Raw genomic sequence first — 26,272 nt, 5'->3', positions numbered from 1 at the left:
GCAACAGTTAGTTATCTCAGCTTTTAGCTACCACTCCAGAGTTAAATGCGTGCATAATAAATGAGAGATATATAAATAAACTTTCAGCGTTAGCAAGCACTAGGATCTAAGGACTCTAAAGGAAATCCTTCTCATTACTGCATAAGTTCTGGAGAAGAGCATCTGGATAGCTTCAAGTGCTCTGACATGACTGAATAACTCACATGTGTAATAGCACCTCACCTAGCAACCTGTGGCAGCAAGGTAACAAGGCCACAAGGATAAATTTAAGCCCCTAGAACCTTTTGTCTGCCTTGAAGTTTTTGAAATTTTAGGATGACCTCCACTGGTTTACAGGATATGAAAGGGCTCCAAAATAACGTTACACTGCTGCCGACTTAAAGTAGTAAAGACTCGGCACAGTATCATGAGATATTTCTGGCAAACAACTTGTGACATCATATTCCTGCCATTATATCTTCAGCAACTACTAGATAAATGGAGGATCTCTACCATAGTAGCCTTTCCCCTCAGTCTCTGTCTAAGGTAGGTAAACTGGCATCTCAAGTACCTTTCCAGAGAGAACTTTCTAAATATGGAGTTGACATGCTCAAGCTCATAGGCATCCAGGCCTTCCGACTGATGAGAAGAAGAGGAAGAGTGCACCGAAGGAGCTCCATGTGACTGCCTGTCATGACTGTCATCTGAAAAGAGTGACAAGAATGAAAATGAGTCCTAGATAGAGTGACAAAGACGGAAAAGGGGTAAATGGATGTTGGACTGATCCCAGCCAAAGCTGAAGGGGGACATTCGTGATGCAGAGGCATGATTCATGTCCACAGGCCATGGCAAGGAATGCCAGTCCTGCTTACTGGACCTACCTGATCACTCTCACAGAACAGCAAGTTGGAAGGGACCTCTGGAGACTGCCTAGTCAAACCCCCCGCTCACAGCAGGGTCAGCTAGAGAGGCCTGCTCAGGACGTGTCTGGTTGGGTTTTTAATATCTCCCAGGATGGAGACTAGTCAACCTCTCTGGACAACCCTGTTCCAGTGTTTGACCACCCTCACAGTAAAAAAGCGCTCCCCCCCATTTAAATGGAATTGGTTGTTGTTTAGTTTGTGCCCGTTACCTCTTCTCCTTTCACTGGGTAGCAATGAGAAGAGTCTGGCTCTGTCTTCATTACTCTTTCCCTTCTCAATTTGATGCTTTCCTCGTTTTAAGGCTGGAGGTCTTACCAACTTGCAAACCTCAGCCAAGCACCCTCCATCTATTCATTCAGTCTAATCCTTCTCTCACTTAGTTCTTCAGGAATAACTGCTTTCTTATTCTCACCACTAGTTGCCCCTTTGTTTTCTTCTTGTGATGAACTGACTTGATTTTTTCTTAGACTTTGTATCCCATCTTATTTAGACCAGGAGTTGATTATTTGACAGCACCTGTAGCTGGTGAGTTAACCACATAGATCTCATAGTTAAACTATACAAATGATATCCTCTCGCTTACCATCCATCTCCAAAGCATCATATCCAAAGCTGTCATTGTCCTCTTCAACCAGGCTGGAATTAAAAACAAAGCATGAGATAATGAGGGGGAAAAGAGAGAGAAAGCTATTTACTTTCCAACTTTCAGCAGATTTCATTAATTTCTGAAGGAGGAACTTTTTCTGTGAAAAAGAAAGATGTTGGAGGTGTTGCATTAGGCAATGGTGCAGCTGCAAAAAAAATAAGCAAGTAACATACTTGCGGGCCCAGGGAAGAAGTAGGAAGATGGCAAGAAGACAGTATGTGCCAGCCAACTTGGGAAGCACATGAAACAGCAAGAAGATTCAGAAGGAAGAACTGCTAACAGCAGTGCGGGAACGAAGATATTGCTGAAAACAAAGGGAAGCTGCTGACTGATGGTCTCATGTGTGTGACTTACACCATACCTGCTTCAGCGCTGAGATAAATGGTTGCATAATACCTGCTGTATATATACTGCAGCATGGGTTTTTTCCATGATAGATCAAAAATGTCAGAAGCTCACTGACGGACAAAGTGAATGCATGGAAAGTGACTGAGGTGCTGGAGTACAGGAGTAATTTACCTGCTTGATTTAAAGTCCTTGAAGTATTTTATAATGGTACCTTGCATGGTTACTCAGATACCTACAGTAACAGAATGGCAAGGCTTTTGCACAGAAACTTGTATGCCACAGCTCTGGTCCCAGTTCAGCTCCCACTGACACAGCCTTTTCTGTTAAGGGTGACTGGATTACTTGGCCTTAAACACAAACAATTAAAGTTCACCAAAATTTTGCTGTTAAAGGAATATTGGGGATGTCCATCCAAGTGAGCGACCTGTCTGATTCATTAAAGCACGTCCTTTGGTTGCAAAGCTGTTTAAATAACAGCTCATTGCTTTTCCCATTCAGAATGATTTGTAGGTCTCCTGCGGAGCTGATATTCCTCATGTTTGGCTTCAGGTGAAGGGTGAATTTTTGCAGCCAGTCTGGGGAGAACCAGCTGTTTTTAGACTGTGCATAAGCAGGGAAATAATACACCTTTTCCTACATATTAAATTATGATCTCACATTTTTTCACGCAAATCAAGATCAGATGAACTGTGAAACCTGCAACTTGGCATGCAAATAGCAATTATTTTGGATTATGTTTGCAAACAAGTTAAAAAACCTTAGTGGGCTAATTATAAAGTTACATACTGCAGTGAACTTTTGGGCATGCTCTTGAATTACTTGGCTTTAGTGATTATTAGCTCAAAAAAGTAAGGCCACACGCAGACCTTGCACCAGGATATCTTTCTTTTCCTTCCCCATGCCCATGGGAAAGAGCATCTAATATAAGAAAAATTTTCAGATTTCAGTACAGTTCAGTCTTCCCATGCCTTAACATGTGGAACAGGATATAATCAGAGCTATAGTGAAATAAGTCCACAAGATGAATAATATCCATGTAATCTTTACTGCATTGTGTAATATACTGCAAATATTTAAATGTTCAAGCGTGCTAAAGGCTTTTCAAGTTAAGCACCTGAAACATGAAATATTCAAATTGTTAACAAAACAACCCTTCTCCATCTTAAATTAATGGGACACACTTTAAAAAGGGGCTTGGAGGAAAATATAGTAGAAGCTAAGAGAGACTAGAATAAACTCTGCCTGAATCCTCAGCAGTCTAGAAAATTGTGTGGGAGAACTAGCTGAGGATGCCCTCAATGGAAAGCTGTCTTGCAGAATTTTACACAGAGGAGAGGCAAAAGCAGCAGTCTGCCAGACATGAGTTTGTTTTGAAAAGCATTAAAAATCTAAATAAAGTTCTAATAATTATTAGATCTAAAAAAATAGATCTAATAAAGATTGAAACCCTCCACATACATTGCATTCTTCTAAAACGGTTTGCTGGGGCTTTGTTCTTTTCTCGTTTGGCTTGGGACCTTTAGGGAATGTATTTGCATCTTCTGATATTTCTGATACCAACAGCAATCCTGTTGACACCAACACCAAAACGGTATGTCCAAGGATTGCATTGCTACAAACCTTTTAGGAAAGGGGTCAGTGCCATTCAGGGGACTGAGGTGGGCAAGGTCTCTCTCCTTCCTGCCACTGACTCCCCATTCCCCAGCTGATCCGATTTCACTTGCGGGAGAAGTCCAGCCATGACCTGACAGAAGTGGAAGCTGCAGCAGAAGGTGAAACAAAGGGCTTCTCACCATCACTATGGTGAGATACAGAGCCCCGAGCCCGACAAAAAACACCTCCCTCCTCCCCTCCTCCCCCCCTTCAAGCTCTCTTTTGGCAGTTTACAGAGGAGCAGGAGGAGCTCTGAGAGCAGGGGAAAGGACAGGGACACAGACACAGGCAGCATGGAGCTGAGAAGCAAAAAGCGAAGCCGTACTAGTCTACAAAGGTAGAGCACATTCTCCAGTAGCATTGGTGCCTCGTCCTTTCAGCACATTTAAAAAGTCAGTGCTGCTGTGGCATCACTGTGTCATTCATCTCGGCTGAACTATCAGAGACTCCTGAGTGTTTTGGACAAAATGAAGGATGAAGGACTGCAGCTCTGAGAAGTCTGGAAAGTCAGTCCTGCTGCCTAATAGTCTCCAACCAGAGACAGACGCAATGATGTCTACGGCCCTTTTTGCCACCTCCTTGTGACAACAGTTCTGAGCATATTTCACCAGCGTGGCTACCTACCTGCAATGAGGGGCATCCTCTTTGCAACGTCGGACTATTGAATCATTCCCTGGAGGCTCAGGAGTGGTAGACATGATACTGTCGTTGCGATTTCTCAGGGTTTGCTTTAAAAAAAAAACAAACGAGTGACAGAAAGGTTATCTGTCTCAAATGTGCTATTATTTCTAACTTACAGAATCATTAACCTGCTAGATTGCCAGTGGTACTCTGCGCTACGAAGCACATGCAACAGTAAGAAAAATTGATTCTAGACATGCAGAATGCTACATACAAGAGCATTCATATTCATATATTCCAGTATTTTAGCAACATGCACAGCTTGTGTGCTGGCACACTACCTTTTACTGTGACCACATGACTGGCTGATTTACCAAAGAATTTTAACTTTAGCTTTGATTTGTGGAGTATGTGTTGCACAGCTGACATACAGGAGGAAGAGGATGAAAAGCAGAATGTATGTATACTTAAATATATAAATAGTAGGAATAAGGAAGAAAAATACAAATCTCTATACATTTAATTATTAATCTAGCACATTGGTGTCCTGGTTTTGGCTGGGATGAAGTTAATTTTCTTTCTAGTAGCCGGTATAGTGCTGTGCTTTGGATTTAGAATGAGAATAACGCTGACAACACCCTGATATTTTCAGTTGTCTCCAGGTAGTTGTAGTGTCCACACTAAGTCAAGGACCTTTCAGCTCCCCACGCCCTGCCAGGGCCACAAGGAGCTGGGAGAGCACGGCCAGGACAGCCGACCCAGGCTGGCCAAAGGGATGTTCCTTGCCAGAGAACATCATGCTCCGGATAGAACTGGGGAAGTGAGCCGGGAGGCAGGATCGCTGCTCCGAAGCAGACTGGGCATCCGGTTGGGTTTTGTTCTGCATGTGGTGAGCAATTGCATTTGTGCATCACTTGTTTTATATATGTGTGTGTGTGCGCGTGTTGTTGTTGGTGTTGTTCTCCTCTTCCTTTGTTATCCTATTAAACTGTCTTTATCTCAACCCCTGAGGGTTTTTTTTTTTCCATTTTCCTCCCCATCTCCTTGGGGTGGAGGGGTGCACGAGCGGCTGCGTGGTGCTCGGTTACCCACTGGGGTTAAACCACAACAACTGGAAACTAAACTCTAAATTGTACTACAGGGAAGACAGTATAAGTCATCTAAATATCCAATAGATATTCCAAAGAATATTCCTAACACAGCTAAGCTTATTATGAATGGCAGGGAGTTCTTTCCTGGCTATTCTTGGATATAATTTTAATTTCCTGGGGGCAGCATTTTTCACAGTGTTCTAGAAAGATGTTTTGTTCTTTGTTATTAACACTCTGCAAGAACACTGTCTCTGTCTGCTTGTCCTGCTGTGTCTGTGCTCACATACGTATAATGGAATATCTACCTTTGGAGATTATGGGGATATAGCAAGCAGGGAAGAAATGGCTTGTCTATGGTATGCAGAAATTTCCAACTGTGATCTGCACCCCTTTTCTCACTCACTGGTACTTAGAGACAGGAAAAGCATTAGAGAACTCAAAAAACCCTGAAAATTTTCTTAAATAAATTACAAAGCAGCTTTTAAATAAAATCTCTTCCTTCTAAGAGTAAATGTGAAATGGCAGGAGGAGACGGTGAGAGATCATAAATACCTTTGAAATATCTTTAAATAAACATAAACCAATTCTGTGATTTTGGAAAAGGCTAATAACATGGTTCGAACAAAATGCTGGTAAAAGGATTAAGGGAGCCCCTGACAAGGGCCTTGAATGTGATCACAGCTGGGATGCTAGCGAAGTGCTAATACTGGGCTGAGAAAGCTCTGAACCACATTAGGAGAGACAGTTGTAGACAAGCAAGGGGCATCTGAAGGCTCCTTACAATTTTGCTGACTTCACAGCTGCTGATGGAGTTACTGATGGAAACAGAATTAGAGGAACTCGTGTCTGTGCGGCCGTTGCTGGCATCAGCCCCGTCTTCATCCTGTGCTCTGACTGCTGCGCTCACAGATGACAGAGAAAAATACAGACACCAGAGAAAATTATGTCAGATCACTTTCAGTACAGAGTCTTTCACAGATTTGCAACAACACTTAGGTTATCTTTCCATTTCAGCTTATCTTGTTTCCCCCAGCCTGCAGGGAACAGAGGCTCCAGGAAGCGCCCCGAGCCCTGCAGCTCTGCCTCCCTTTCCTTCCACGTCAGCATCCCGACAAAGAACAGAAATGCATGCCACTCTGACAGCCTCTTGCCAACTTTCTCTTTCAACTCTGTCCTGTATGTTTTTATTAGATCTATGAATACTATTTGACAAAATAAAGAAGGATTGGTTTATTAATCTGTGTTTTAACTTCATTATCTGAATCTGGTAGTCTGCAATAAGGTTGGATCACTGAATTATGCTTTTTTTTTTTTTTTTTTTTTTTTCAACAAAAAATTTACAATGGGGACCAAGAAGCTTGAGATTCCTCAGCAGCCCCAGGTATCGCAGTGTGAATGTCTTTGTGGACTCCTTCACTTCCCAGCACCTCTAATTTGTACTAATGTTGCACATTACCTGATACCAAACACGCTGTTTAACACACAATGTCTGGCAGCGGGAACCATGTTTCCCATCATATTTTGTACAACAGTGGGCATGCTGTGCACGTAACAAATAAAGGAAGTGCTGCCTAAGATGGTATTTGGTTCGAGAACAGTGTTACATAAATAAGAGGAATTAGGAGAAGCTCAAACATGAGTACACAGCAACAAATTTGGTGACTTGGCAGCTGGCTGATGGGTGGGTCAATCCCCCTCCCTCCAACCTTTGCAATGCTCTAGATTTAAAATTAATTCCCTCTTGCTGAAGGACAAAGGAACTCATTAGACAATCACTAGATTAGGGTCTTTTCAGCTTGAAGGATTTTTCCAATAGCAAAAAGAGAATAGTATAATGACTTTTAGTACAGGTGTTACACTGATGACTTCAAAAATTTTGTAAACTGAAAGGAAAATTTAGTAAAGAGAAAATTTAGGTAAGCTATGGGATGCAACACTGTGGGTCTGCAGAGGTATCTTTGGATGGAGAGGACATTCAGGTAGAACGCTTGACTACTTTAAATGATGACATTGTTCATTATGAGAAAAACTGTCTATTTTACTGACTTGGACTTAGTTAAGAATTTCCCTGGTTTGCATATTTGTTAAAACAATTTAAAGAGATTAAGTGAATGAGACAAAGCAGCAGAAAAGGAAAAAGGACATAGGTGCTCTTTCTGACCTTGAAACTCTGCTGTTTTGTTCATGCTGACAGGGGATTTAGCTCTTGGATTTATCTAAAAGAAAGAGGACAAAAATCAGCACAAATTCAGAATATTTGCCACACACTAAACCAGGTATTTTCACCCCTTTTTTCACTGTTATGCTGCAATACATTTGCCCTCCTTTAAACAACAGGACCAAAAATATAGAAGATATTTAGGTATCTAAATGCTATGGCAGTGAACGAGAGTTAGCTGCCTAACTACTTTTTTAAAAGTCTGGCCCAAATGCATTGCAATTTCCAGATTCTGCTGAGGGAACAAAGAGACAAAAGGTGAAGTGGGTGCCTTGGGACTGGTTTCAGGCAGCTGTTAATACAACAGGCATCCTTTTGGAGTGTGCAATGTAAAAAATGCAGCTCTATTGCCATAAGTAATAATGACAGTCAGAGCTCAGAAAGGTTATGAAGGGCAGGAGAATTCAAATGCAGATGAAAGGAAAGAGAAGCTCAACCCCCCGAATGTTAGATTGTATATTTTTTACAATTCATGAATATAGCATCAGAAAATAGCTGTATGAATGCAGCTAGTCGGGGAAATCATGGACCTAACTCATGCTACCCCTTATTCTCAAGTGCGAGGAAATTGCCCTAATTTAATTCTAAATTAGGCAGTTAATTTTGCTCTAGATTGTGTCCATTTCTTTCTATTATTCCTTCCAGCTGATGTGAGCTTTTCTACCAATGCTTCGTTTTCCACCTTCAGTTACTTCTTGTGCGCTGAACTTTGGGCATTATGTCATTTTTTTCCCCACTACTGTGAAGGAGGCAAAGAATCGATTTATTGACAACGCTCCAAGAATGTGAATGAACAGCAGGAGGAAGGAGAATACACAAAATAGGGAGAAGGGGCAGAAAATGGTCTATGAAGCCTGATTATGAGATGCAAATCACCACAGGGCAAAAACTGACAGCTCGCTATCATGTACAAATCTGCACTTTCAGAGGCATGACCGCAACACGTATTACGTCTCTTAGTTCTAACAGTCCCTGCACTATATCATTCCAGCCTCATATTAAGACACACCTGGATTCCCTTTAGATTCACTCTTCTCTTGAGTCGAGCCTGATCAGGCAAGAAGAATTTGTTGTCTTCTGGAGAATCTTCAGAAGTGGAGGAGTCATCCGCTTCCTGACCATTGGCTTTTGGGCTAGGAGTCCCAAAGGTCTGGGAGATGATGGTAATGGGCAGATTCCGTGGCAAACTCTAAAGATCAGAAGGAAACACTTCTGAGACCAGTTTGGCACAACTCCTCATGACCTCCCTTCAGAGTAATCTGATTGAACTTTCTGTGACTCCAGTGCTCCAGAAGCTCACACAGAATGTGGCTCCAGACCCAAATCAGTAATTTAGATTGACGTTTGTGGGGATTTCTGTTCACTGGCACACATCCTCAAAAGTATTTGTAGTTTCTACCCCAGTGTAGAAATGAATTGTCTTTCTGCATTTCTTTCCCTTCCATTTAAAATCAAGTTGTGGAGCGCCAGCCTTTGAGAAGCTATGTGCGTGACACAGACAACTTAAACCCCACAGTACCGAAGAACTCCCAACATTGACATTTAGTAGAAGGAGATTATTTTTTTCAGTTAATTCCTGAAGGGAATTAAAAAAGTCCCCTCTCCCTTCCACACCAAAATGTTTTTAAAAGGAAGTCTTAAAAAACCCCTCATGTCTGTCTTCCTCAGCCCTACCTGGTCATGAAAGTTATTGTCCTTAGAGAGCCGTCGGAGTTTGCACTCTAGGTTAACAATACAAGCTTCTTTCCGAACCACCTCAATTCGGAGTTCATCGTTTCTCTCCTCCAGCTCTCGAATCTGCTTCCTGTATTTATCTTTTTCAATCAGACAATGCGAATACTGTGTCTGAGCCTCATCACGCGAGCGGAATGCCTGCAGTGGAGAGAGGAAACCTCTTTTGCACCTGGACATCAGACACCTTCTCCTGCTGGTTTTGTTTATAAGGTGGTTGGAACGGGGACTTCAGAACTGGTAACCATTCACCAATTAACACAGCAGTTAGGACCAGGACGTGCAACAGTAGTACCATTAAAAATTATGCTGATGAGGGCGGTTCATTTCCAGCTCCCTCTTGGTTGGTGGCAAAATGCTCCGGAGTGTGAACCAGATGACTTGACACTAATATAAAGCCTGCAGTAGCTGTTAAGATCTTGGTCCTGCCTGCCAGATGCTACGCTGTGGAAATAACCTAATATTATCCTATGTTTAATTACTGTAAGGCAAATTCCAACATGTAGCAATTTCTTGTAACTGTTTATTTTTTAATGGTATTTTGGGTCCAATTACCCACAACTCCCCAAAGTGACACATCTGAGATACAGGCTTTTGCTACCAATTTTCCCCACTTTAACTGTTTGATACCTGGTCTCGCTCCTTTTCCACCTCTTCTAGCTGTATCATCACAGTGTTCATACGGTGCTTGTACATCTCACAGTCTTTTCCTAGTGTTGAACACTTTAACTCCAAATCTTCTTTCTCTTCAAGATACTGGAAATGACAGACTGTTAACCACCACTGCTCTCAGAGGTCTTTTGGGCACTAGCCTGAGATATTCCATCTTCCATTTCTCACCTTGTCTCTCAAGTCCTCCACATGACGAATCTCCTCTTGGAGATTAAAGATCTTGTTGACCAACTCGTGACGATCTTCTAATGCCTCCTTACGGTCGTGTTCCAGAATATCCAAAATGGCTTTGTCCGAATCTGGCAAACTCCGCTTGTCAGCCTGAGGAAAGACATTCTTAAGAGACAGGCCAGGGAAAGAGAAAGTAGTATTGCTGGGAGAAAAGTTACAAAGACAGTAACAAACAAGAGGAACAGAAAATGTACATGGTATTGCAATGGGAAAGCAGGAGAAGAGATGGACATTTGTTCATATTTTAAAACAGTGTCAGAAAAGATGAATAAAGGCTGTCTTGCTGTCAGAATAGTCTGATGAAGGAACTGTTTTACTGTTTTATTGTACTGACTATAATTTGATCCATTTTGGATGCAGTGACAATTCTTCACTCCAAGCCCTGCATTCAGAACTCTTCTCTATTAATCAGCTCTCACTGAGCACAAAAATCACCCTTTGCCAAAGAGCAGGGCCTAAGAAAACATTCAGAGGAATTTTTAAAGCATGCACAGGCTTTGCAGGGCTGTGCTCGGAGAATATTAAACATGCCTGGAGTAGTTTGTACCACTGTTTCTTTTTCTATAGTGTCCAGCAATATTTTTTCTTTCAGATTTAAAATTAACAAGATTACCAGAGCAGGTTCCAACATATAAATTGCCATGCAAAATTAACCATAAATGGAAGATGAAAAAGGCATAAAATGCAAGTAAGTAACATGCATATTTATTTTTCAAATACCTAGACTAAGTTGGAGATTTCAGTGACATTTTGGTTACCTAGTATTTCTAAGTATACCTAAGTATATGTAAAACAAACTGCCTTTTGTTTATTTATACTATCACTTAGGATAATTTCAATCCTATTTTTAGCTATTTCATGGTTATTTCTCTGTTTTTCTTTAGGTGCTGTAAGACCATTTCAATTAATATAAGAGATTCTACATGGACCAGAACTCCCAGAACCTTCTATACTACCTTTGTCAACCTTTGAATTGAATTTGTATTAGAACTAAGAATCGCTAGGCACTGCTGGAGGCTCCAGCCATTTCTGAAATGCATTCTATTGATAATTTTTTAAGTGTCATTTTAAAATGCCAACAGCCTTTTCCGGCCCACTCACATATATCCTAATATTTGGCTAAGCTCTTCACAGAGTAACACAGCGCTAAATTTGCTGCATGCCATCCTTTTTCCCCATCTGCCCAAACAAAGGTTAGTTAAGATCCCTGCGGAAGTTACAGCAGCATTCTACGGGGCATTCTGGTAACTAGTGACCACCCACGTACATAAACCTTTATTACCCTCTGCTTCATTAAGACCTTCCGGCACAGATACGACAATAGCCTAGAAGAGGGTACACAGAGCCACGGTCAGAAATTTCTGGGCTGGCTGTTTAACACAGCTTTGGAGTGACAGACTGGTACAAAGAACCACAGCGGGGCTACGCCACGGAGTTGAATGCTCAGCAATTAAACAGCTGCACTCTGCACCTTGAAAGAGCCAATCTCTCATGTACAGCTTGATTTATTAGATGACAATTATTTTTTTGGTAGAACTCTTCCTCGTGCACGTGTTTGTACAAGGAGTACTACAGGCAGCTGGGAGCTATGTAACCAACCTGCTGTTTTTCCAAACTTTGCGCTTATGTTGGTTGTAGCTTTGCAGGTAGAGGTCTCACCAAACATGTCCCAGCATTAGAATAGGAGTATGCGTTGAGTTTGAGGTGAGGAGTGGTAGCAGGGATCATGCCACCTCCTCTTGGCCATAGCGACCAGTTTCCCTGTTATGTACTCAACTCCCTGCCCCTCACTGAAAACGGGAGCTGTCACCACGTGCTGCTTCTCTGTCCCACTCTCACAGCCTCCTCCAGACACTTAGATGCTGAAGGGCAGGCTGTGAGGCAATGTGGGGTATGTGAGGCAGTATGGGAGGAGACGAGGGGGGTGCCTGGAGGCAAGGAGTAATCAAAGCCTGCTGAATCCATCATCTGGGTAAGCAGGAGGGGTAAGCTGAAGTGGCTGGAATTGTAAATATAGCAATCTGCTTTTATACCTGAATGATGGACTGTAACTCCTGGATTTTAGTCTTCATCATCTCATTTTCCCGCTCCAGCTCCAGAACCTGTTCCTTTTTGGGTCGGTTTTCAATATCATTTTTCAGCTTCAAAGACTGGTTCCTCTCCAGCTTACATTCCTCTTCCACCTTGTTCAAGCGATGCTTCAGCTGGTCAATCTAGAGCAGCCAGGGAGCAGTGAAAGGGAGAAAGAGGAAAAGAAAGAAATCATTCCTAGCTTGGGTATTTACTGCTCTGAAAACACTCTCACTTCCAAGTGAAAAGGTACTGTCATAGGTGGAGAAAATAGCTTAAACTATGAATGCTATCAAGCAGCAGATAATCGAGTGTATGTGTGTCCATGTTGAATGTCCACAACTGAACTGTTGCACTCTCAAGCAGAAGCCTGCTATTTGCTAGGTACAACTGGTATGGGCTGGTTGTAAATTTTGATAACATCTGGACAAAAAAAAAGAAGTGGCACATCTTCAATCCTCCAATAAATAAAGAGATATGAAACAGAACTAACACTCAGGAGGTTGACTGCACATTGTGCATTTGCACATAGACTATTTGGATTGGAAAAAACAGGGGCTTTGAGTTCTGGACAGAAAAGAGGTTTCCAAAAAGAAAATGTAGTTTCAGACAGGAGGGAGCCTGCAAAGAAGAAGGTGATGATTGTGGCTGGTGGAAAAATGCTGGAAGTGGAGGAAGACCCTGGAGATCAGCAAGATGCACAGGGATGAAGGCCAGGGGATGCCCAGGGCCTTGCCCAGAGAGGACTGCGACTGGTGACTGCGAGCAGACAGGACTTTCTGCCCAACCTTCCCGCACCAGCAGCGATCTCCCTGCGGGAAAGGGATGTCGAGCCCGAGAGAAGGCAGTGCTGAGGGGGGGAGCGAACAAATGACTGTGCGAAAAAACAAGGCGAGGCAAAATGTCTGATATCATTGGTTCAAAAATAAACCCCAGCGTCCAGATCTACCATGGGCAGTTGTTTACTCCATCTCATCTGTCACACACACACAAGCATGAATTTTATGGCACTTGAAGCATTTGTCTGTGTTTCCTAAATGGTCTCAAGCTGTTCCAATGCTCTGTATGAGACTTTTTGAACAAACCACCAGCAGCTGTATTGCAAACCTGGATAACTGCCCCAAGATATTACTGAGCCTGAAAAGCTAAAATTATGTTTTTAGCAAACGATTATGATTTTAAAATTTTGTTTTTAAGTATGTTATGTTCTGTTAATCCATTACAAGTATGTAAATTATCTGCCATTAGCACACATCACTGCAGTTGGCATTTCTATACAGTGATGTCTCTAATCATCTGGATAAGCAAAGCAAATGAGAGATCTACACCTTTCCACTGTCAGAGGAGGTCTCATTTTGCCAGATGCCACTGGCATTCTCCATTGCTGCTCCTGATTAAAGCAGCCCAGAGCATTTATCTCACCTCTAACTGGAGGTCTCGGCTCCTTATCACAGCCATGCTCTTCTCGTCACTCAGCTGGGCATATCTCATGGCCAGATTGTAGTTCTCATCTTTCACCTTGACCAGCTCATCGTTGTAGTTGTTCCTCTCCTCCTTCATCTTGTTGTATCTCTCCTGGAAGGTCAGCAGCTCTATCTTGTTCAGTTTTAGCTGCTTTCGCTCATCTTCCAACTGGCGAGACTTAGCCAAGAGTTCACAGCGCTGCACATCTTTTGTCTTTACTTGCTGCTGAAGCTTAATGATCTCATTCATTAGGAAATGGGTAAGGCCTTCGTGTCCCTCCTCCACTGAAAATGTTTGAATAGCTTATCAACGTCTAATAAAGTAACTTTATACTAAGTAGGATTGGCAGAACTGAAGAAACAAATGTCCCAGAATAAGTACATAGGCACACTATATGCACAAATACATACACGTTTGTATATTTAACTGGCAACAGTACATATATTACACAGCACACTATTACCAGAATCACAGGATATGCATACAGCTTGTCTGAATAGAATATGAAGCCTTTACATTTGTCTTGCCTCAGCTGAGCTATTTCTAGGCCTGTAGAAATAGCACAAACTTTGTAAAACGAATCTGTACACGTACAATTAATCTGAATGCTTCCAATTTGCTGCTCATGTGCAGGTCATCAGCGTAATTTAGTCCAATGTTCCAATGTTTCTTGTCTTGAGATTTCTTGTAATGCCCATCATTCAATTTGAAGCTCTTCAGCTTCATTCAGACAACTGAGATGTTCCTTTTCTTTATACATTACCTGTTGCTAGCACATTTTGCATTGGAGAGGACCGAAAACCTGCTGAATGCTACTACAAGATTAGCTTTTATTTCCATTTCTTGCCTGAAAAATCAAACACAATCTTCAAGATAGTCTTTATTTCAACAGACTCTTTTGGATTGATTTACTCACCAACAATAGTGGAAAATCTCCGTGTAGGTTCTTTCCCTGTCACCAGTTTGTAGAGTTCAGGGTAGTAAAACTCTAGGCTCTCTAAGAACACAACATAGCCCCTTTGGCCCTTGGTGTGGAGAATGTCCAGCAGCCGACCTAAGCACAGAGAACAGAGAGAGGGGTGACACGTCAGCACTACGAGCAGCGTAAGCAAGTGCTGCACCCCTCAAGTCAGATCTGCTTAAGGGTTGTCTCTGCCACAGCAATGCGCTGTGGAAAATCTGGCTGATTAATTGAGTTCAGCTGAACTCATAAAGTAATGCCACGTATTCTTTATGTTTGTGCTGATCGTTATTCTGAAGGAGTGTGGGCAAATTGGTCTCTGGAACAGAAATTTCAAAAGGCACGTTATTCGGTGCAGCTCTGAGGAGGCAGTACTGAAACGCCAGGATGACAGACCCTTCAGTGGCAAATCACGAAGCATGGCAAGACAGCTGAAAATCTGCTCTTGGAATGGCGGTGGCTGCTGCTTGTGTTAGCCGAAATATTTCCCAAGGCTTTGATGGGAATATGATCCCCACGAGCTCCAGCCTGCCCAGCACTGGAAAGAGTCATTGTTATCAAAATAGCAGCAGCAGATTCCCCCCTTTACGTTAACTCTCCTGTAAATGAGATACGGGGTTTCCATTTGATAATCTGTAATTCGATACAGGCTCCCTCCAGACTTAGCAAAATAATACTCTTCAGACAGGGATACAGATATAGCCATTCACAAAAAAAATTACCTGCTCGGTTAATTTTGGAGGGCAGCATAAGTGAGTTAAGCACCTCATCCTCATCTTGCTCGTCGATTACTTTGCACTGCCGTAGGTACGGGGTCAGTTTGGCTGGATTGATGTACCGGCTCAGCATGTGCCGGTTGCATTCGACATTCTCCCACAAAGCTTCTTCCTCATCTTTCAGTGTCTCCAGGCAGTCATCCATCTCTGGCTCTCCTCCTTAACAAGGGAAACAATTGGCAAATGAACATCAAACAGGATAGTTTCTATCCTCTTTTTGTGCTTCCATGTCACATAGGATGAGCTTAGAATGGCTTCTGACTAATGCTGAATTTACCCTATATTGAAACTGTTTGAACTGAAGTGCAGCCTGTCCACAGCTCATCTGGAAAGTGACAGTTCAGAGAAGTGCTATCTTGAGCCTATGAACTATTGCATATTGCTCTCTAGTGATGAATCTGTAGCTCAGCTAACTCCATGAAGGTCTCTACAAGTCAGAGAATCCCTCTTCATATTAGAAGCATTGGTAAAGGACACCGTGCGATGCAAGAAGGCTATGGAAGTGCAGAGCTCAGAGCAAAGACAAATACTTGTTGCAGGCAACTAAGGCTTTCATTCTCAGCTCCTTTGTTCCTCTCAGCTGTACTGATTTGAACCTGCATTTTTTCCTGTATGTTTGTGATGAGCCAACACGTGTAAATGACTGCACCACAAGAATAGTTAACTCATACGCAAGTAGTTACGCATGCCTGCCTTCTGCAGCTGTGTATGGACTGACTGATGTGTGGGCATGAATGCAAGTACCTGTGAGTTCAGACTTTGCCTTTCTCCGCGTGAGTGGATAAGTATGAGCATTGTAGTCTGGAAATGTTCTTGACTCATGCAAATGTTATCGCATGATTTCTGAGTGCTTCCTAAGTAATTTCCTGCCAACTCCTAATTTCTAATCACCTCATTAGAGGAGGTTACAAGGCAGGCAACAATGAGGTGAGAAAACTGGTACTAAAGTTAAGAGTAGAGAAACTTTGTAAAAATCTTTCCTTCATTTTGTAATAAATGTTAACCTCTGAAACAAGTGTTCTTTTGCATTCTAGCTTTCTTAAGATCTTGTGATCCAGGTGGCACAAGGGAAATAAGCTTCTGTTTCAAAAGTTATTTCACCCCATCAGAGACCATGGTATGAGAAGAATGTGCAGTTCTTAGGTCATATGAGACAAGAGCTGTGCTTTACGAGACTTTGCAGGTAATCAGTAACTAAAGACCCCAGCGGCAACGTGTTGTTTTTCTTGGCCCAGCACTGTTCTCTCCACTGTGGTACAATTTCCCCAGGTTCCCACTTTAAGGACGGCAAAGCAGCCTGTGTTACGCTGAACATCACTGGGCAAAACCAGCTATTAATCTGTACAGCCAGGGGCTATTAACTCCTCATTTTGAAAAATAAAAACACAAGTGCTAATCTGCTAAATAATGTGTTTGTCAGTGTTCTATTGTAATGAAATTTACCATAATGAAATACAGAATAATCCTACAAAAATGAGTGTTCCTTTCTTGATGCTTTCAAAGGCCTTCCCAAATTGTCCAAAATCCTAGGCTGGGGTTCAGTATTTCTAGTAGAAAAATCCGGATGGGTTCCTCATACTACGGACAGGTTAGATGAGTATTGCTAGAGGTTTTGTTGTTCTCCTCTACTCCAGTAGCTCTCCCAGAGTTCTTTGTAGTTTCACATCCTAGGAACCACTTATTTAGCATTTACTCTACTTATTTCATATCGATTTTAGTACTCCAGTGACTGCTATTAAATGGGCCGGGACAGATAACAGTCCTCAGAGGACAAGGAAGACCCAGTCTTCTCAACGGGATCCAGAATCATGGAGGCATGGCTGTAGCTATGCAAAAATCACTATAGTCTTATGAACAACTCACAAGCTTGATGAAATTTTTACTGGATGCCAGTATTTATGTGTGCTAAAGATGACACTGCAGTAATGAAGAGTATAAAGGTAAAACAATAGAAGGAGCTATATAAAGTAGGTGGCAGCGGGAGGAATGCTAAAGGTGAAATAGCTTCATCTGAAGTGCACATACATTCTCATGAACCTTAGTCTCCACCACTTATTCTGGAAATAACTGTATTTCACTTCAAAGGTGAATTTAACAAACACTGCATAATTGGAGAAGCTGAACTTTTGGAAGTAGAAGGCAGTAAAGCAGAAGGTCACACAGTACCTTAGTCATCTTACAGCCACAGCTATCTATAGCATCTAAAAAAAAGATGTGTTGCAGGCCCTTTAATTTTGGGGAGAGTACTAGGAAGCTCACAGATGGACCTCAGAGCGCAAAAGAAGCACTTGCCTGAATTTGATAAAATGCAAGATACCTTGTAATCTCCTGCACTGAACCAGAAATTATTACACACTGTCAGCAGTTCCCTCAGGACATTAGTAAGGGATTTCTCCATTAAATGATTCAAAGAAGAGTTCACTCATCAGCGTAATTCTCAACATGAATAATTTTTTTACCTGACATTAAAAATACCTTTATCAAATAGTCCCTCGTGTATGGCCATAATACATCCATACTATTATTTTGGGGACATAATGTTTAATGGCAAAGTAATAACTATAATGCATGAGCGGCTACGAATTTTAAAAGCAGATTTCTGGTAGCAAACTCTTGTTAAAAACAGTCTATTATCAGGAGCAAGCCCTTAGAAACAACATTTAGTGGAGTGGTCCCTCATTGCCGTGTAGGAATTTTAGAATCTTCCTTTTGCTTTCTTCTCCAGAATGCCACCCTGGAAATGCCCTACCAGAAGCACAGCTAAGCTCTCTCCTAGCTCACGGTGCTGTTGCTTATTGCCTCTCAGGAATTACTGCTACCTAACAGGTAGCTCTCCTCTTTTTCCTAGAGCTTGGGGTCTTGTCTCTGTTGTGTTTCTTTGGCCAAACTGATCTAAGAGTATGACCGACCCCCGGGGAGCTCCGCTGTCTTGTGGAGCTATTCCAGAGACAACAGCAATGGACAGCTGATGGTAGTACTGCACCCTTCTCACTGAGCAAGTGTTGCTTTGAGTTAGTATTTAATATATTGTTGAATAGGAAATAAAATGCTTGTGATTGATTGGTTGAAATTTTGGTGTGCTGGTCAAAAAACAGATGTGACAACTGAAACTCAGTGGGAAACCAACAAAGGCATTGTATTAGTGGCTTTAAATTTATACGATTTTCAGCAGTACATGTATTTTCTAGGTGTTTAAAAGACCTTATTTCTTGTTTCTGTCCTTCCTTCCTGTGATATTGCAGAAAAGTTGTTTTCACTTATAAAATTAAAAATGACAGACTTAAAAAGTTTTCAGATGTGTAATCACTTATTTCATCTGATCTTCATTATTACCATTATCTAGTTTCTGATTCCAGCACTTCCTGAGCTGTAACCTAACACATTCAGAAGTTGTGATATGTCATAGAAATACTATGGCATCCATTACAAATCACAGGTGTGAAGTCACAGACTTGGACTGACTTCAACAGACATTAACCAAAAAGAAATAAGAGTTGCCACAGCAGTTAAAAAATTGCTCTCCTGCTGCTCCTTTCAGCGTTTAGTATACAACATGGCTTTTAACTGCAGGGATCTTAATCCAGTAATAATCTCAGCTAGTCCCATCTATTTCAAAGGTCTCTGTAGATGCAGACAAATAAAAGAGAGAATCCCTTTTTTACATTAAAAGAAACACTCTACTCCCCTCATCTCCTTTTCTCTCTCGGGGACTATCCTTCTCTTGGCTGTTACACACAAATGAATCTTCCTATGTGTTTGCTATTTTTTTGTTATATTTTTCAAGTGAACAAATCACCTTGCCGTTAAAGCTGTTCTCTGTTCTCACTCGGACTCCACACTTTCATATGTCAGTGACACTCTCCATTGATCAAGGGAATAAAGCCTGCAGGCTTCAGAACCAGGGGTTCTATAAAGTGCTCATCATCAGGTCACATCTAAAGCTTCAAATTTTTGCGATTCATTTCATGATGGTGCAGAAATTAACCCTTCAGTCTTTTAATTATTTGCATCCCCTTGCTCTGAATTCTTGTCAGCCTGTCGATACTGAGAAATCATCATGTAGCAGACTGCAAATGTGAGCTTCAGCTAGGTTTTCTGATTTCTTGATATCTCCTTTGTGAAATATGAAAAAAGGGTATTGTCCTCCTACTGAGAAGCAGGAGGAAGTTTATTTTGGAAGAGATAATATGTTTTAATGTTTTCGACTTCGGCATTTGTCACAGATGTTCACAGACTGGCAGTATTCAAAAAGATACCACAACACACAAAATGTTTGTGCAAATTATAAGTTAATAAGAGCATAACTTTATGTTAAATACTAAACATGTGTATATAAACCAGGAAAGGATTACATTTAAATGATCACATTTTAAAGCAAAAATAGAGATGCAAATAGCACTTCAAAACTGTGTATATAATTATCCTCAACATTTCAAGAGTGTACATCCTCTTTCTATGCATATCTCTAGATTTCATGGGGCAATACCCTTTCTCCCTCAAGTTTGTATAGCACCTCACATGATAAAGTATAACAATAGGGTGATTTTCTCAAAAGCTGCTTGTGTGGATATGTGCAGATTTGCAGTATCAGAGAACCACAAAACCACAAAGGGATTTAGACCTATTTTTAATTTTAGAGGAAAGTCACAGTTTAAAGCGTGATAAGGAAATTGTATTCCTTTGCTTAAGGACAGGAGAGCTCTATTTGCACTCCTGGCTTTCTGAAATGCCAAACACCAGCAGTTTCCAATTATGCTGGCTGCACTGCTGGATGTTCTATGGTACTGAAAACCACTTTTAAAAGGCTTAAACATTGATTAAGAAGACTAAAGTTGCTTACCTATACTTGCAAATTTTTTCCATACAGGTGCCTAAATCTGGACCCCCAAAGAAAAGGAGACAGTGTCTTCATCTGTCTTTAAGAATTTATATTCATTATTTCTACCTCAGTGCCCCCACCTGAAAACAAGGCTGGTAAGAAATACTTTTATGACAAGGTAGGACTCATTAATTAATGACTGCAAAGCACTTGGAACCACTAAGATAGGAAGGCCCTAGAAAAACATTTATTATAGTGCAGTTTTATTATTTCAGATTTTGCAGGCCTTAGAATACTTTCTGAAGCCAGCAGTGCCATTGAATGGATGGGGCTGTATTTCTGTTTTAGATCACAGTGGCTGTATATGGAAAGAACCATTCTGTACATATCAGAACTCCCTCTTTGTAGAAAAGATTCAACCAGCCTACTCAATGCCACAGTTTCAACCATATATAAAAGAAAAATATAGAATAAGACATACCAAAGTAATAAAAGAGCAGGAAGCCTTAAACACAAAATAGGATTATTTTAGCACAAATGTATTCTGTTCAATTCCATTGAGTCAATCTTCATGTTACACACAACCTACAAAAAAGCCCCGCAAAACTCTAGTAGACTTGCAAAGCTTCAGTGAGGTAAAGCTAGATCTTGACTGAAGCCAGATGACAGCCATAGTCATAAATACTACTCCCATTTTCTGAACAGAAGAGAGACAGATATAACCAAAACAAACTCCCTAACTGGTTCAAAGGGCTCTGGAGGCATATTCATCTTGCTTCTACAAGTAGACTAAAGAAAAAAAATTTTCCTCATTTTCAGAACTATTAGCTCAACAACAACCAAGTGAGAGAAAAAGAAATTAAGACTTCTGCTGTTACTCTTATTCAGTATCTCTGTTCTATGAAAAAAAAGAAAGCAATAGAATAAATCAGAGATTTGTCTTTAATCACTATTCCTGTCCTAACAGGAGGAGACCAGTAGAATTAATACAAAGGAACTCTCTTTAATTGTCTCTCCTTTGCCTTTATTTACTCTTCTAAGAACAGATTCATATAAAACTCCATCACAAAAAAAAAAAAAGGGTAACACATTCATAAAGCATGGATCAATTAGTAGTACCATTAGTCTGTACACCCAATGGTTTGCTTAGGATCACCTAAACCAGAAAACACTGTATGCAGTAAAGATAAACAAGTTTTTCACTATTGCAGGATACTATTGCTTAAGAGCTGAACAATCCTTGCACTGAATTCCACACTTATTACATTTACCTTTAGTCTGCTTTTGAAATTGCATATGAAATTCTATAAAATACATCACCTTCTGGAGGCAAAAAACTATTTACACATTAAGAATATTGTTTTGCCCAATGAAATATAGTTGCAAAAGACCTTAATCAATGCAGTAATATTTATTAGGATCCTGTAATGATCTCTCCTTCATAAAAGGCTGAGATCTCTGCTTTCCCACTTTGCACTCCATCTGGTGACCATATCTAAAGGCTATGTCTTCCTCAAGTCTGCCAGCTTTAGAACTTCAGAGCTCTTATCATCTTATCACACAGGAAGGAAATGACTAATTTTGTCTCAATAGCAAACCGACAGCAGATTGTGCTACCTCGAACATACAACATCCAATCAGATTTGGTTGTAGTACATATAATACCAATAATAAACAAAGAAGATGGAAAAAGCCTCCTCTACAAATAGCTTAAATGATGTTTTGACTACTCCGCCATTTTTCTATGTGTCACTATTTTCTACATACAGTGAAGACGCTTCTAGCTCCCTCAGTAACATACCATCTCAGCACTACTGATAGAAGAGCAAATTTAGAGGGTGGATTTATCTCACAAATTTGAATTAGACATCTAGTTTAAGGTAGAAATCTAGCTCCTCTCTAGCAAATGGAAAATGGTCTGTTCAAAACTTTTGTACTTCTGCCTTAAAATGCCCTCTAAAGATTGGTTTCTAGTCATAACTAGTTGCTTAGGTTCCCCTCTAGGGTCAATGGAGAGAGATTTGTCCCTTCAGATGGCAATGACTACACTGGTGATTAGATGGATAATATTCTGTTTTCCCATATTGTTTAAGAATCTGATACTCAGATTTCAGAAACTGTTAGTACTACCATTAATAAATGACAATATATGCAAAAGTAAATGAGAGAGGTGAGCACTGAGAGATGGAGAAAAAAACTGAAGACAGAGAAAGATGAGATTTGAGGATGAAAAATGGTGAGGTCAAGGGAAAAGGAAATACAAAAAGGGAACAGGAAAAGAAAAAGAAAGTTAGAGAAAGGGGAACTCAACAGAATGAAAGTGAGGAACAGAAGTGATGTAGAGATGTGAACAGGAAAGGTCTTAGTAAAGACAAATGGAAGGAGTGTGGGGTGTAAAGCAAATGAAGGGATAAATAGGGAAGGCCCTGCCACAGAGCATAGAATCATAGAATGGTTTGGGTTGGAAGGGACCTCAAAGATCATCTAGTCCCACCCCCCCCGCCATGGGCAGGGACACCCTCCACTAGACCAGGTTGCCCAAAGCTCCATCCAGCCTGGTCTTCAACACTTCCAGGGATGGGTTATCCACAGCTTCTCTGGGCAACCTGTGCCAGTGCCTCAGCAAACGCACAATGAAGGATTTCTTCCTAACATCTAATCTAAACCTCCTCTCCTTCAAGCTTAAGGTCATTCCCCCTTGTCCTGTCACTCCCTGCCCTTGTAACCAGTCCCTCTCCAGCTTTCCTGTAGCCCCCTTAGGGACTGGAAGGAGCTGTAAGGTCTCCCTGGAGCCTTCTCTTCTCCAGGCTGAACAACCCCAACTCTCTCAGCCTGTCTCCATAGCAGAGGTGCTCCAGCACTCTGATCCTGACACATTAGAAATTAGCATTGGTTCTGAGCATGCAAATCAAGATAATGGCACAATAATTTAAATGAATAATTTACCACAGGAATTTAGTGCATCTATTTTAAAGGATTTGCAAAGTATCAGTGGAGAGCTGAAAGCCTGACATTTAATAAATGCTTTAATCTACACATCCTCAATGCTGTTATGCATGATGATGAGGCGGACAACAGAAATCACTGTGCTAACATAGTACAAATATGTTTATACATCTGGCCATTTTTTCTTGAGTGCAGCATTAGCCACTGACATGAGCATTTCCTTTCAACTAAAGTGTGCTAAAAGCCAAGATCTAAAAGAGAAGCTGTCATCCTCGGGCTGCCAAGGGCTCCTGAGAATGCTGGCCCAACAAACACTTCGGAAGCCATTACTAGGTCCCAGGTTAATTTTTTCTTGAGACTGACTCACTCTGTTTTTACAATTGCTAATGAGATTCTCACTAGCTTAGGAGGAGGCGGCACAACTGGGGGCAAGTGTATAGTACTGTGTCGTTAGGAGGAGTCTTGAATGAAAAATTCAAGTTGTCCAAACATGCAAATGGATTTGATGTTCATAGGTTAGGTCCCAGTAAGTGTGTACTCACATTACAAAAAACCAGCACATTCTTTAGCACAGAGAGCCAGTGTTCATAAGGGATTTGCATAGACTGAGCTACATAAGAACCTGGTAAGGACAAAGATTCAATAGCTGATATATACATACATATGAAACTCGCATAACCCTTGCACAGACAGCCTAATCCTCATCGGTGTTATTACACTTCACTTCTATTAATACAACAAGTCACGTAAAACAGGAAAAGAGAAGGAAGTGCAGCTCTGCCATACAAAACTGCTATTTAGTCTGTTTATTTTTAAAAGGACACTTTCTACAAACCCTTATGCTACACAAGTTTAAGAAAATAAAAAACACTCCAAGAAGAACATCTCCCATGCAGTCAGCTAATGATTCCGTGTAGGTGATATTCTCATCCCCCGTCAAAGGATAATGCAGAACACATTAGATGGGAGGACTGCACTTTAGTTTAACAATCTCCAAATTCAGCAACAACGGACAGTAAATGTGTAGGCCATTCTTACAACAGAAAAGGTTATGCTCCAGTCTTGAATACTGTCAGATAATCTCACCGTAATTCACCAGGGCCCAAGAAAGTTTGAAAATAATATTTCATATAGCAGGCTTTATAACATGACAGGAAAATAAGACAGAACCCCATATTAAGAATCCTACAGTTAGTCAAAATATACAAAATACAAAGAAGGAACAAAGAAGCCAACTCTCATAACCCTCGTATAAAGATCAACCTTAAGAAACAATACTGCTCGAAACACATGAAAAATCACCCACATGCAAACTGTTTACTGCATTGTGACAGCAGCATGCATTGATTGTGAGGAGAATACGGTTCAGTTAGTTACATATCTTAAATGCACTGTGCAAAGATATACTAGCTCCCCACCTAGCTCTGCGAAGTCTTACCCGTTCACATTTAGCTCTTCATTGCTAACAATATACTCTGCTGGATCAAACGTTATCCAGTCTCCTAAGGGTGATGACTGCTAGGATTCATATATACATTTTGTTCATTTTATGTAGACCCACAACTTTATGTAGATAGAACAGATACCTATACCTTACTCCATCTGTGATCTCTTTGTAACTATTACTTTAAAACAAACCCTAGTTTTAAAGAACATACTGCTGCCTTGCACACGCTACTTTGACTGCGGCTCAAGGAGTGACATACGTGCCTTACACAACAAATACCTGAAGTCTTGCCACCTCAGAGTCACTGGAAGAAGCTTCACTCCTAGTTGCAGACTGCCATAGTCATTGATGTTCTGCTCATTGACAAAATCCTCTGTCCTTGAAAACTTGCTTAAAGCTGCATGAACGTCTCAGCCAGCGGAGCACAAAGCACACAGAAGACAACTGGATGCCATTTGACAAGAAAAAGTATACACGAGATCACAAGCAGCCTGGTCTAGGAAGGACAAAACCTCACCAGGAATCAGAAGGTGCTCGCTATTTTACTGCTGCAAATTAGAATTCTCTTTTCAGATGGAAATGGGTGTACTTGTTTTACAAATAGGTTTTTTTCCCATTTATGCTTTCTGGTCACCTCCTCTTCTTCTTGCTCTGCATCCTCTCTCTTCTTGTACCAGCGTCGTGGGACTGTGTCACGTAGCTCCGGAAACATACACCCACCATCCTCTCTCTCAAACTTACTGTCTATATATAGTAGATAGAAAGGTGCTGGGGGCTGCCTTACTTCCCTTTTCTTCTGAACAGAGGTTGTGGGTAACTTTCAAATATGACACCATTGCAGAGGAAAGTCTCAGAGGAAGTGTTCTCATAGCCACAGAGAGCTGCGTGCTCTACATGGAGCAGGAGAGACCTGAGCAGTACCTCCACCAGGTCCTCCTTGCCTGCAGGTACTGCAGCTGGGGTTCATTAGCAATTCTGCATCACCAGAGAAGCCTCACTGTAAGGCCTGCAATTAAGAGCAGGAAAGCAATGTCTGGAAAACAGAGAGACAATTCACTTTGCATCCTGCAGGAGGGCTCTCCTCCTTTCAGCCACTTCTGTAGCAATTTAAAGCAAAGACTGTCTGATTCTTTACTTAATGGGACTGTACTTTATTTCTGTAAGTGGTAACCTCTCTATGACCTTGTCTTGCTGTCTTGGGGAAGAGATAATACCAAATACTTGTCAATTCTGTACTTCCTACCTTCAAAGCATTGCAAGGAGGAATTAAGTATCTTCTGTTGCTTTCTCCATAACTAAGTCCATTGCTCTGATGACATAGAATAAAATACTGTAAAGCATCCATGTGGAAAACTTATCCCAGAAGAATTTACTAACCATCGGAAGAGACTAGATTCCATTCTCATCAGGAAACTCTGGCCAGTTCAGTGCATGGTTAACAAGTATTTTTTGAAAAGACCAAAGAAGCAAAGTACTATAATAGCAAGAAATTTGACTATCCGTCTTCACTTGAGTGTGGTTCTTGAGAATGAGTCAACATAAGGAGAAATACGAGAATTTTACTGAATTCTTTGCTGACTGTGGAAATAAATATTTGTGAAAACTGTAAAGTGATGCCAGAGTTACACTCCATCTGTAAGCATCCCAGTCTTTAAGCACAGGCAGCTGCTGCTAAA

At 41.1% G+C, this 26,272-nt stretch overlaps 1 protein-coding gene across 4 annotated transcripts in view; it reads right to left on the bottom strand.

The window, feature by feature from the left end:
• The window catches only part of CARD11 (caspase recruitment domain family member 11), a 63,544-nt gene that overhangs the window by 11,319 nt on the left and 25,953 nt on the right, over nucleotides 1-26,272 (bottom strand). For 3 of the 4 annotated variants that reach the window (XM_075767555.1, XM_075767556.1, XM_010309099.2), the window contains 13 exons: nucleotides 15,331-15,543; nucleotides 14,564-14,701; nucleotides 13,606-13,931; nucleotides 12,147-12,326; nucleotides 10,051-10,203; nucleotides 9,841-9,966; nucleotides 9,154-9,351; nucleotides 8,489-8,668; nucleotides 7,423-7,477; nucleotides 6,043-6,158; nucleotides 4,174-4,277; nucleotides 1,486-1,538; nucleotides 551-683 (listed from right to left, as the gene is read on the bottom strand). In XM_075767555.1, the coding sequence (XP_075623670.1) occupies nucleotides 551-683; nucleotides 1,486-1,538; nucleotides 4,174-4,277; nucleotides 6,043-6,158; nucleotides 7,423-7,477; nucleotides 8,489-8,668; nucleotides 9,154-9,351; nucleotides 9,841-9,966; nucleotides 10,051-10,203; nucleotides 12,147-12,326; nucleotides 13,606-13,931; nucleotides 14,564-14,701; nucleotides 15,331-15,543 (1,975 nt within the window). Of the gene's footprint in view, nucleotides 1-550; nucleotides 684-1,485; nucleotides 1,539-4,173; nucleotides 4,278-6,042; nucleotides 6,159-7,422; nucleotides 7,478-8,488; nucleotides 8,669-9,153; nucleotides 9,352-9,840; nucleotides 9,967-10,050; nucleotides 10,204-12,146; nucleotides 12,327-13,605; nucleotides 13,932-14,563; nucleotides 14,702-15,330; nucleotides 15,544-25,113; nucleotides 25,318-26,272 lie in introns of those variants that run through there. The other variant, XM_075767558.1, reaches the window with a different exon arrangement.

The sequence above is a fragment of the Balearica regulorum genome, chromosome 15, assembly GCF_011004875.1.
Source record: "Balearica regulorum gibbericeps isolate bBalReg1 chromosome 15, bBalReg1.pri, whole genome shotgun sequence".
NCBI lineage: Eukaryota > Metazoa > Chordata > Aves > Gruiformes > Gruidae > Balearica > Balearica regulorum.
This window is presented reverse-complemented; position numbering and strand designations above follow the sequence as displayed.